The sequence below is a fragment of the Scardinius erythrophthalmus genome (assembly GCF_964197995.2).
Source record: "Scardinius erythrophthalmus genome assembly, chromosome: 5".
Classification (NCBI taxonomy): Eukaryota; Metazoa; Chordata; class Actinopteri; order Cypriniformes; family Leuciscidae; genus Scardinius; species Scardinius erythrophthalmus.
In genome coordinates this window covers 6,922,578-6,935,288 of record NC_138225.1, presented here as the reverse complement: position 1 = coordinate 6,935,288, position 12,711 = coordinate 6,922,578, and the positions used below count along the sequence as shown (strand labels likewise).

Genomic DNA, 12,711 nt, shown 5'->3' with positions numbered 1-12,711 from the left:
TTAGTCCATTAAGCTACTCTAAGCGTTTTATATGTTCAGCAGGGGAATCCTGAAGTATTGAGGGAAACCCTAATAGCCTGCATGCAGCACATCGGCGCAATATAAAGTTAAGGCAACTAAACAACCAAGAGAAATATATGTCAACCTCAAAAATGTAACATTGGATCTGTACATCCGCATCGGGGAATAACATTATAATCTCGTTCACGGTAGAGAAAGATGCATGTAGGCTACACAGGAAAAGTAACCATGAAAACACTGAATTTAACATAAAACCGCCGTCATAATAATCACAAATACACTTACATTGCTGTAAATGAGTTTTATAAATGAATGGCTTGCTCTAACTGTTGCTGGTCTTCGTCAACAACACGCGCTTGAACCCCCTGCTGGTGAGGTTGACTAACAGCAGATGGAGAGTATGCTCGGCAATCTATTGCTTTTCCTGCAGTTCCTGGATGTCAATGTTGAATTTCCTGTCGAATTTGAACCACTGAATTTGTGGAAGCGAATTTGCAAAGCGAAATAAAATGGACCGAAAATTGCCTGTTGAATATTATAGGTTGTATTTTTAAACAGTTTGAATATTTTGGAAGTGAAATATGAAATGTTTTTAATTGAAATATTCACAGCTTAAATATTCAACCATGTTGAATTTCAGCCCATAAAAATGCAAGCCCTAAAAATACAATGTATTAAAATGCAAGCATGGTTAATGCAATGCCTATTTTTTCAAGTAGTGAAATTCAACAGGCTTTTTTATTTCAAAAACATCTGACATTATTTTACTTCCATACGTTTAACCGACAAACTAACGGAAGTGGCATGTTCCATGGACTGTTTATGTACTGTATTCTGGTGTATTTGCAGATGGCAGTCAGCAGTTCGATCGCTCTGACAGCCAATTGGATGACCAGGAGGACTTGAGTGGCGGCTCGGAGGAGGAGTCAGTGTCTTACTCCGCCCCCATTGATGGGACTCTGTCACGTGACACCAGTGAACCGCTCTTCGAGGCGGATTTCACAACCACACCGCCTGACCCCCAGCCCGACACAGAGGACCTGCTCGGCCTGAACTCTGACCCCTGTCTTTCGGCCGAGAACATTTCTGTGGTGACGGGTTTGAAAAGTTCTGCTAGTAACAGTGATTTACTAAACGATCTGTTCGCCCCTCCATCCAACGCTGCGCCTCCAGCTACCACAGATGACCTGATCGGAGAAGGTACAGGAGAAGATCTGTTCTTCCCCAACACGTCCAGCCAACCGGCACCAACGGCTAATAAAGGTAGAAGAGATTTCCTGCAAGAGTGTTTAAAAAGAGTGTTCAGTACCAAAAGATTGCAAGTTTGACTCCTGGAAGGCATGATTCACCTATAATAATAAATGTAGATAATAAAGATTAAAGATGAAAGTCAAAAATCTAAAGAAATGTATATTTTGGTTAAAGAAAATGAAGCCTGTTTTAGGAACAATATTATTTTTGGCATTATGAAAAATTTTCCTGACAGCTAATTGATTCATTTTCCTCTCAAATTCTCATTACTGTAATGATAAAAAGTGTATAGATTGTATTTATACATTTTTATAAAATTGTATGAATTTGTACCTAGTCTTTTATGTATTATGCTGATTAATTTTTTTTTATTTGTAATTTATTTGTTTTCTTATTATACATACAGGATGGGAAAAAGCAACAACATCAGCATTAAATTTAATTACATTTATTTAAATTACATTTAATTTAATTGTAGATAATGATGAATATTAATGATGAAAATGATGAAATATTAGAACAATTATTATAGATAATGATGAAATATTGCCATAGTATTATTTTCATTGTATTACAAAAATGAGAATCATCAATGATTATAATGAAAATAGCAGATCCACTGAACACTAATTTAATTTAAAAATAAATAAAAATAATTTGACCAAAATTAGCTCTTTTCTTTAATGCAAAATAAAATAAAATAAAATATTTTGATGTTTGGGTAAATATCACCCAGACATGTTCTTTGATATTTTAATTATTAATATTAATAATGTTAAAAATATTTGTTTAATTTTTTCATTTTTCTTTCTGTAGACTTCTTTGACCCCTTTGGTGTGGGGTCAGCATCTTCAGGGTCAGATCTGTTTGGTGACCTCTTGGGGTCAGACAGTGGAAGTAGTGGGTTCAAAGCTCCGCCTCCTGCATCCAACTCCAGCCTCTTTAACCTCAGTGAGTTCTGCTCCGACTTACAAATGAATCAAAGTACTGTACTAATAAATCATTGGTACCACTTTACAATAAGGTTTCATTAGTTAACATTAGCTAATTACTTTAGTTAACATGAACTAAAAATGAACAATACTTCTACAGCATTTATTAATCTTAGTTACTATTAATTTCAACATTTACTAATACATTATTAAAATCAAATGTTTGTATTTGTTAACATTAGTTAGTGCACTGTGAACTAACATGAACAAACAATGAACAACAGCTGGATTTTTATTAATTAACAAAGATGAATAAATACAGTAACATTTGTATTGCTCACGGTTAGTTCATGTTAGATAATACATTAAATAATGTTAACAAATGAGGCCTTATTGTAAAGTGTTACCAAATCATTGTTTTATTATTTTAAAAAAGGACAAAAAAGTTGTGGTTATTAAGAGCAATGTTTGTTTTGAGTTAAAAGGGATAGTTCACCCAAAAATAAATACATTTTTGGGTGAACTATCCCTTTTAAAGCTGATCTTTTTTCTTTCTTTTTTTACTATTTTAAGTATAAATAAACATTAGTTTAAGTTCTTTGGTGTTTTTAAAGTAAATGTCAGGGTGTCTGAAAGTGTCTTTCATAAAATATTTCATAAAATTAATATTTATAAAATATTTTGCCAGATAAGTTAGCAAGCGAGACTCCGAAGATGACATCATCAGCGAGTCAGCCTGACCTGTTAGGTGGGTGGGACAACTGGACCACAGGTGGAACCAGCACGACTATTAACATGACCACCGCTGCCAGCAAACCTACTATGAGTGGTAGTCAAACATTCAATCATTCTTTCATTCAGATAACCAGACCTTAAATCAGTCAGAACAGTTACTTGGTTAAGTTGGTAACGCTTTACAGCAGACTAGTTTGTTAACTTTAGTTAATGCATTAACTAACAATAATATCAGCATGAAACGGAAGTTGCCTATTGTTTTTTCTTCCCTATTGATGTATATCCGAGTAAAACAGCTTCTCGAATGATGTAGGGACTTGACTTTGCTCATGGGGTGGTTGATTGGATGGTTGTGGTTTGCTATTGGTGGATCTCATGTGAGTGACAGGTTGTCCCGCCCTCACGCCAGTAAACGTGTCATCAGAGAAGAGTTGTTCGTTATTTTGATAAAAGATTACGAGGGCATATGAATTTTTTTTAAATAAACATGTTGACAGATAAAGCATTTATAATAAACACTGCAATATTCCATGAAAAATATACATTTTCTAGTTTGATTTCATGGAGACTTTAACTAACAAATATATTTTACTGCATTTATTAAACTTTGTCTATGTGAGTTAATAAAAAATTGACTTGTTCATGTTGGTATTGGTAACAGTAATAACTTTTGATCTTTGACTCTTTCCCCACCATTGCCATTTTCCGTCATTTGAAACAATGTTTCCCCGCCATTGACGGAAATTTCCTGCTTTCCGTGTTGTAACTGTTATACGGTAGGGGGCGCTATTACGCGTCTTCTGAAATAATACGGAATCTCCTGCTCAAAAGACTTGTGAAGAAGCAGAAACAAGCGATATCATATGTAAGCAGATGCATATGTAAAATATGATCATCAGCATTAAACAGCATATAAATCAAAACTGCCTAATGTTACCAATGAAATGTTGACCCAGGATAAGCTATAGGACTGTGACGCTTTGGGGTGTTGATAGACTCGATCTACTCCATCTGTGTTTTGATCATCGATCTGAATCCGATCCACACGTGTGTGTTTTTATGCTTTTTGCTCAAAATGTTGCTTTTTTTTATTTTATTTTTTTTTTTTTTTTATGAAACTTGCCCACATTCAAGTGTTGATTAAAAAAAAAAAAAAAAGAATGCATGAAGCTAGAATAAAAAGCAGAGGCTATGTTCTTTTTTTGTTTTTATATATTGCATGTTCATATATTCATTCAACATAATGTTCTGGGGGCCATGACAATTGTGTGAATATGATGGAAAATGCTGGCGGTGGCTGGCAATGTTTTAAAAAACCCTGGCAGGGAAAGAGTTAAAATCCACAAAAACAGAAAAAAGTAATGCACAGGGAAAAGCCATGACAAAGTCTCCATTGAGCTCATTAATTCTACATTCACTTACTGTATGATTTAATCATCGTTCTGAATCCAAACTGAATGTAGCCTTTGACAAAAACTTGTTTGTCTCAGCTTTTTGCTCAAAATGTTGATTTTTTTTTTATCAAGTGTTGATAAAAAAAGAATGCAAGCTAGATTTTTTTTTTTTTTTTTCAAGCACTTTGATATATTTATTGCATGTTCAGATATACAACAAAATATTCTGGGGGCCATGACATTTTTGTGAAAATTATCAAAAATGCTGTCGGTGGCTGGCAACTTTTTTCAAAAACACCGGGTTAAAATTGAGATTAACATTAAGATGAATAAATGCTAGATAATAGAAATAGATTTCATTGTTAGTTCATGTTAACTAATGTATTTAAAGAATTTTAACAAATGAAACCTTACTGTAAAGTGTTACCATTAAATGTAACAATAACCTTGTTCATACAGTCAAACACTTCCTATGTTTACCGGTCAATCAGCTAATTCGATTTTCTGGTTAGTTGTTAGAATACTCATAATCCAGTCATAGCAGCCCATAAAGTGTTTAAAAAGTTTATTTTTGAACCCATCTTTCTTTGTGCAGCCTCAGGACTCTCCTCTTTCTCCAAGGCCAAATCTCAGAGCTTTGACCCCTTCGCAGACCTGGGCAACCTGCCCTCAACACTACCTGGTATGTTTTTCTGTATTAAATGTCAGTGTTGTGTTTGTCATATGTCACTCATATCATGTAACTAACACTGATTTGTGTTTAGGCTCGTCCAGCACTGGTTTCTCTGGTCCAGGTTATAAAGCGGCGCCCTCTGCTGGTGGCCCAAAGAACTCAAGTCAGCAGTGGCAGCAGAACCCCCGGCCCTCATCTGGCCCGAACAAACCCTGGATGCCTCTAAACTCAGCATCCAGGCAGCAAACCCAGCCCTCCAAACCTGTTCCCCAACCCGCTAAACCAAACTACGTCCCCAGCTTCAGTGTGATCGGTGGCCGAGAAGAGAGGGGGATCCGTGGGCCGTCCTTTGGTAAGGCTTCTGAACAAAAGCATGAAAGTTGCAAATTTGAAATTATGCCATTTCTAATAATTGTTTGAGCAAAGAATATTTGATCTTGTGTAATACAGCTGTCTGTGCATGTTTCTACAAAGTTACAAAGTCCATGGCAAAAGATGTGAATGCCTGAAACGCCTCGTTTGTAGTCCTGCCATTATTTCCGTGACTTAAGGCCCCGATATACTCATTAGGAAGTTATTTTTTGTTCTTCGCTTAGGGATAAAAAGAAGTTTGAAACGCCTTAGCAGTGGTATAGGGTATGCACTGACATCTCTTTACCGCAGGAACACGCACCCTCAGCCATACTGAGTAGCAAAAGAGCTGCTGCATGACCCGAAAATGCGAGTAAAACAAATGATAATCAGTCTAAACTAAAGGTTAGATTGATAGTGTTCCTTACAACTTACCAAAGATCCAGTGATCCATGGATATTTACATGCTACCAGGAATCGTGTTTCCTGACATTTATATGTGCCTGATTTCGACGCCAGGGAAATACATAAAACAAATTTGCCTGTGAACTCTTTATGTAAATACGATGTTGGTTGTTTCTGTGACAGCGGTGAGAAAGCATCTGATCATAACAGATCATAAAATGGTGTCGCTTTCAATTAGAATAACAACCTCAGTTTCTACTATAAAGCAGCTCTCCAGTGTTTTTACTTGTGGGTGTCTGACCTTGACGGACTGAACCAGAATAATGAACTGGAAAAGATTTCCACGTCAAAGAAGGCGGAGCCTCAGAGCCACACCTATCTATTACATAATCGCCACAGAGCAATGGTAGTTTGAAGGTATTTACCAGCTAGAGCGAACTTTTCCAAAAAAATTGGTGTGATTTTGCTCAAAATGATGGCAAACCACAGTTTATTCTTCGATTTCACTTGAAGTATATCAGGCTCTTGAGCTACATCACCTTGTTATTTGCAGAAAGCTTGCCTTCTCGCTGCTTTGGACCGCACTCAAAGTCCAGTTTGTGATTTTGCTGCCGTAATTGATTTTCGATTTTGGCTTTTAGGCCAAAATTTTGATTAGGCGTTCTGTGTGCGTTCTCAAGTCAGAGCCGAATGTCGAGAAGCTAATGGACTTCGGATACGAGCCTAAACACACACACACATTTTTGGAGAATATTCACAAAACACTGTGGTTGATGTCTTAAACGTACAGTATGGCATTTTTCGCCACTAGCGGTCGCTAACCTATTTACAATAACAAAGGCGTAGATTGATGACGCAACATTTGCTAAGAATTATGGATCTTGTCATCAACGTCAAGCCGACCGATCTAATAATGTTTATGGATGACTGAATACATCGATGCTTTTATCATGACTGTGATATGAAGCAGTTCAGGATTGCTAAGAGACAGCTATCAGCTCCACACGCGACGCGAGTCCCGCGGATATAAAAGGAATATGGACATTTCATTCTACCGAACTACACGCAGATATACTACTCACAGGTCAGTTTATTAGACAAATGAAACTTGTGAGGTAACGCAGCGCTGTTTCACTTGGTCTAACATTACACTATCACACTAAACTGCATTTAAATGTGTTGAAATGTATGTGTTAGTTTGTCTGTATGAGACTAGCAATAAACAAGATCAACATTAGAATAACATACAGATCATATTCTGACATTTTATCATTGTTGAACTATAAAACATTTGATTAGTTTTATGTAAATGTGCTCACCAGTTTAATAAAGTACATGTAGGAGCGGTCGAAGTCTCGGACGTGGAGCTCTCGTTTATATACTGTCTATGGGAGCTCTAGGCATCTCAAAAACACTGCGCTGATATTGATTCTCGTTTTAGTTCTCCTTTTTTTATCCAAAGTCTGCTTGCCATGGTCCGTAATGTTTGAACGAAACAACAACAGCGTGCAAATAGACATTGCGAACTACAAAGTTGTCCGCGTCAGTCGCTTTGGTTCATATCAGACGGCTCTGGTTCATAGCTCTGGTTGCCATGGCAGCACGAGCGGAAACCAGGGACAACGCGGATATGACGGCATTGGCGGCGACAAAACGGAAATAAAGAAACGGGACGTTTCTCGAATTAAATTACAAATTTCTCCTGGTTTGAAAGTTGTTGGAAACAGTCGGGATAATGTAAGTACACAAGTAAAAAAAATATATAACATAGATATAGTGATTTTTGCTATTTTTAAAGCAAAAAAAGTTACATATTGTGCCTTTAAGTAAATGTACACAGGAAGATTTAATTTGAATCGTTGAGCTATATATACATAAAAAAAGTAAACAGTAAGTAATAAAAGAAGAACAAATAAAGAAATTGCAAACAATAGCACAAATAAATACAATAAAAATAAAGAGGCTGATAAAATAAACATGGCTTTAAGTTTTTCAGGTGGGTCTAACAGTACATTCAGGAAAAAAAAATACCACAGAAATGAAAGTAATCTAAATGTAAAATAACAATGGATAGTTTTCATTTCATACAGATTAATGCTTACAATTAAAGTTAAAAGTTACTCAGAGCAGCGAGTGATTTTCTCTGTCTTTTGCAGAAGGTTTATGAGGCTGCTGTCACTTTAAGAGCGTGCGCACGGATCCAATACACTGTTACACAACAAGTGTTTTCTCTAACCAGTTACATTCCAAAACTGACTGTATGTTCCTGAATACTTTTTGCCATTTTGACATAATTTTGTATGTATTTGACCGTTTAAGCGCAATAAGCCATGAAAAAGAAGTCAAGTTTGTACTTGAGAGGGGGTCAGCCCTATGTTCCCACAGCCCTATGTTCCCACATTTCTAAGATATTTTTTTTTACTGAACATTTTGAAAATTAGGCCCTATGTTTCCACAGCCCTATGTTCCCGCAACCATATGTTCCCACAGTCCTATGTTCTCTCATTTAACCCCGTCCCCCGAACTTAGTTAAGCAGGAAGTGCCAAGTCACCAAAAGGTTAGGGTTAGTGTAAGTGACTACCAAATTGGGAGAAATGGGGATAAAATCTGATGCAAAATGATGATAAAGGAAATGTGGGAACACAGGGCCTAATTTTGGAAAGAAAAAAAAACCTTGGAAATGATGGAACATAAGGCTGTGGGAACATAGGGATGTGGGAACATAGGCACGCTCCCCTTGAGAGCTGCTTGAGAGGCGGCTTTATGAAAGAGCTTCTTATATAGATCATGATGATACTCCGAGAGAACGTGATTTCGGATGCAGCGAGAGCGTTTCATGCATAGAGTGACATGAGCTATAATTGTCATGGGCGATTTGGTGCGTTTATGATGCACTAATACATTTCATAAATGTGTTGTGGTTGTTATTGTCTGCTTTTGTTGTACAGATTGTTTCTGTCCTTTAGGTCCGAAGCCCAAAGTGAAAGAAGACGACTTTGAGGATCTTCTGTCCACACAAGGTTTTGGCTCCAAACCTGACAGGAAGACGCCCAGAACTATTGCTGAGATGAGGAAGCAGGAGCTGTCTAAAGACATGGACCCTCTCAAACTTCAGGTACAGATGAGCGTTTAGCACAGTTTCTCAAGAACATACTTCCTGGTGGATGTGCTTTGGGCTTGATGATGATGATGATGATGTTTGTATGTTAGATCTTAGATTGGATCGAGGGGAAGGAGCGTAACATCAGGGCTCTGCTCTCCACACTGCACACAGTCCTGTGGGAAGGAGAAACCCGCTGGAGGCCCGTCAACATGGCGGATCTAGTCACACCTGACCAGGTGAAGAGGGTCTACAGGAAGGCTGTGCTTGTTGTGCACCCAGACAAGGTATGAGATATTTACATCACAGCAATGTTCAAAAAGCATGAGAATGTGTTTAATTTTTTTCATCAAAACGTATAAACTGGGTCTCTGAACAAAAAAATATGCTGACACAGATAAGGCTATACGGGCGGAGAAAATCTTTTTAAAGGAACACGACAACTTTTTGGGACTTTATCTTATTCACCGTATCCCCCAGAGTTTGATAAGTCCATACATACCCTTCTCATCTCCGTACGTGCCGTAACTCTGTCTGACGCACCCACCGCTAGCCTAGCTTAGCACAAAGAGTGGAGGTAAACGGCTCCAGCTAGCATACTACTCCCAGTAAGTGACAAAATAACGCCAACATTTTCCTATTTACATGTTGTGATTTGTATAGTCACAGTGTGTACAAATAACAAGGTCACATGAGACACAGCCATCATCTAACTGTACACATACTGGGAACTATATTCTCAGAAGGCGAAGCACTGTGGAGTGATTTGCTCGCTACTAGCTAGTCACCTTGGTTTTGTTGACGGAAGTCAAGTTGACGGTGCTTTTCAGGTGTTGCGCTAATCACTCTGCCTAAGTAGCAGTGCTTCGCCTTCTCATGTGACCTTGTTATTTGTTCACGCTGTGACTATACAAATCACAACATGTAAATAGGAAAATGTTGGCGTTATTTTGTCACTTATTGGGAGCAGTATGCTAGCTGGAGCCGTTTACCTCCAGTCTTTGTGCTAAGCTAGGCTAGCGGTGGGTGCGTCAGACAGAGTTACGGCACGTACGGAGATGAGAAGGGCATGTGTGGACTTATCTAACTCTGGGGGATACGGTGAATAAGCTGAAGTCCCAAAAAGTCGTTCAGCTCAGTTCAGTTCTCATCCAATAGTGTCAGTGCAGTCATATCAATAACATTTCTGAATATTAAGTGTCCCCTTCAATTTAAATGTTTTATTTATTGCATGTATGGATACATTTTAATTATTTGTTTATGTATTTATGCCATTTGTTCTGATATTATGTGTGGGTGAACTAATAAAGAAAGAAATTATTTGTTTTTAAGCAATATTTTAATGATTATTATTAAGCAATATATGAATAAGTAATTTGTATGGATTAACATTTTTGACAGTAATAAAAATATACATTTATATGAATCAAGTATTATTTTCATTTAATTTTAGATATGATTATTTTTGTCAAGAAAACAATAATTAAAGAAATGTGTTGATTGTAGTGTTAAACAATATAATAATACAATAATTAATAATAATAAAAGTTTTGTTTTCATTTCAGACATGACCATTTGTCAAGTGTTTTATGTTTTTGGTCAAGAAAATAATAATGAAAGCACTGTTAATTATAATTCATATACTAAGCAATATATTTTTAATCATTAACAGTAATACAAATCTGAATTAACAGTTTAACTTATAATAGTTTTATTCGGCATATTTCGAGTTTTACTCTTAATCTGTTGACTGGAAGCAGTTTAAAGTTGCTTATTTTGATTAACAATTATGAAGGTAAAAAAAATGTTTTAAAGGATTAATCGTTCACTATAAATCCAGTTATCTGCATTAAGAAAATAAATAGGGTCCATTTTGATTTGATTCTTACTTGATTTGATTCTCTCTCTCTCTCTCCGGTGTTCAGGCCACAGGTCAGCCGTACGAGCAGTACGCTAAAATGATCTTCATGGAGCTGAGCGACGCCTGGTCCGAGTTTGAGAACCATGGATCCAAAGCCCTGTTCTGAACGCGCTCAGTGAGCGTCTCCCCTACAGGCACAGCGCTCTCTCTCCCCCCACACACACACACACACACGCTGAGAGAGAGGCTGGCAGTGGAACAGATCAATCACAGGAAGAAAACAGACCTCTTATATTTGAGGAACGGACAGATCTCTTCCTGAACCACCACACACTCTCCCGAGTGAAACCTGTAGCGTTGGATTTCTCCTCCTTCAAAAGGGGACCGTGCTAGCATCCTTTTGGCAAACACACTAACACACACACACACACCTGAGACTACAGTCTGTCTTGCACTTCAAAAGAGCTTGAAAACTGATGGTTTCTGGGATGAAGACAGACATGATTATCGCTGATCTATTTTATGCCATTCTATGCATCACACTTTTGTCATTCTTTTGTTTTCACCTTTTTGTTTTTCAATCAGTGTGGTTTGTCAATTACTGATGTAAATATTCACTCGACTCGTGTGTGTGTGTGTGTGTGTGTGTGTGTGTGTGTGTGAGGGTGGATCGTGTTCATGTGAAGCGAAAGCAGAGGTTTTGACGTCTCTGTTGGACTTTTCATCACTTTCACTGCAGTTTCATCATGTTTTCACTGATCTCAAGTGTTACTTCTCTCCAGGCGCCTCGTTGGGAGGTGTCGTTTGTGTATTTGTAGGTTCAGGGCTCATTTTCTGCAGGTATTCCAGTGACCTTCAACAAAACCTCTGAGCTCTCCATACATTGTTTTTTTTTTATATATATATCTCAACAAGGACCAATCAGAAATGTCTGTCTTATTTATTGTTTTGAGAGCTGTACATGGCTAATGGATGGATATAAAAAGGACTAAAATATCAAATTTATTGTAAACGATGAAACAAGCTGAGCATTTTGCAAAACTAAAATCATTCCAAAGCATCTACTAATATGAATGTGCTTTTTAAGATTATTGCTGGCAATTTGGAATGTAATTGTCTTTTTTTTTTTTTTTGTATTCCTTGTACTATTATCCTATTTTCAATGTGTTAGCAAGTCTTCACAATATTTTATTTGATGTTTCCACATCCTCTTAATAATGACACTAGAAAGTTCGCACCAATCCCTCGGGTCATCAGGCCAAATTCAGATGTACCCATATCCAAATGTAAAAAAAAAAAAATAATAATAATAATAATCTGATACAACTTATTAGACAATGATGTTAGGGTGGAAATTAATTAGTGTTGTTTTTATAAATATAGCTTCCAATATTTTTGTTATAGAAAAATCGAGGACTGGAAGAAAATGCTCTATCATTTAGACCGGGACTTTTTGAGATTCTCCATGTACGACAGTCGGACTGAACAAAACCGAATCCTTCCATCTGTTACTGGGTTTATGTGCGGCTGCTGTTAAGAGGACTGATGGGCTGGTTCAGATTCAGATTGTCAGTTCGTTTTGTGTGATTTTTGGAAAGGTTTCAACTTATTCACCCTCCACCAAAGTCATAAATGGTCATAAATGTTTCAAACTGGAGTGTGGCATTTCTGTTCAAAATCTCTACTGGTTATATTTAATAGGTTCTGAATTAAATGAATGACTTTGTTCAGTCTAAATAAATGTCCTTATGCTTATGGGTAAGAATAAGAATATGTGAGAAAATAAACAATGCTGCTGTATTTTGGTGGAGAGTGAATATATTTTTTTTTAATAATGTCACAGTTTTCTTTCTCAGCTTTCCTTTTGGATGTAAAACTACTGTTTCTCACCAGATGCCTCCTGCAATGGAGAACAAAATCATAACACCACGGTCTTAAAAGATATTTTTGTCTTCATTTTCTTTTGACCAATAAACCATAATCATGG

At 37.0% G+C, this 12,711-nt stretch overlaps 1 protein-coding gene across 8 annotated transcripts in view; it reads left to right on the top strand.

Moving 5' to 3' along the window:
• gak (cyclin G associated kinase) overlaps positions 1-12,711 on the top strand; it is a 44,019-nt gene extending 31,308 nt beyond the window's left edge. For 2 of the 8 annotated variants that reach the window (XM_081364630.1, XM_081364628.1), the window contains 8 exons: positions 871-1,284; positions 2,089-2,223; positions 2,893-3,033; positions 4,929-5,015; positions 5,098-5,358; positions 8,730-8,878; positions 8,974-9,150; positions 10,789-12,711. In XM_081364630.1, coding sequence (XP_081220756.1) covers positions 871-1,284; positions 2,089-2,223; positions 2,893-3,033; positions 4,929-5,015; positions 5,098-5,358; positions 8,730-8,878; positions 8,974-9,150; positions 10,789-10,890 — 1,466 coding nt within the window. In that variant the 3' untranslated portion in view covers positions 10,891-12,711. Of the gene's footprint in view, positions 1-870; positions 1,285-2,088; positions 2,224-2,892; positions 3,034-4,928; positions 5,016-5,097; positions 5,359-8,711; positions 8,879-8,973; positions 9,151-10,788 lie in introns of all 8 variants that reach the window. The other 6 variants (XM_081364629.1, XM_081364635.1, XM_081364634.1 and 3 more) reach the window with 4 other exon arrangements.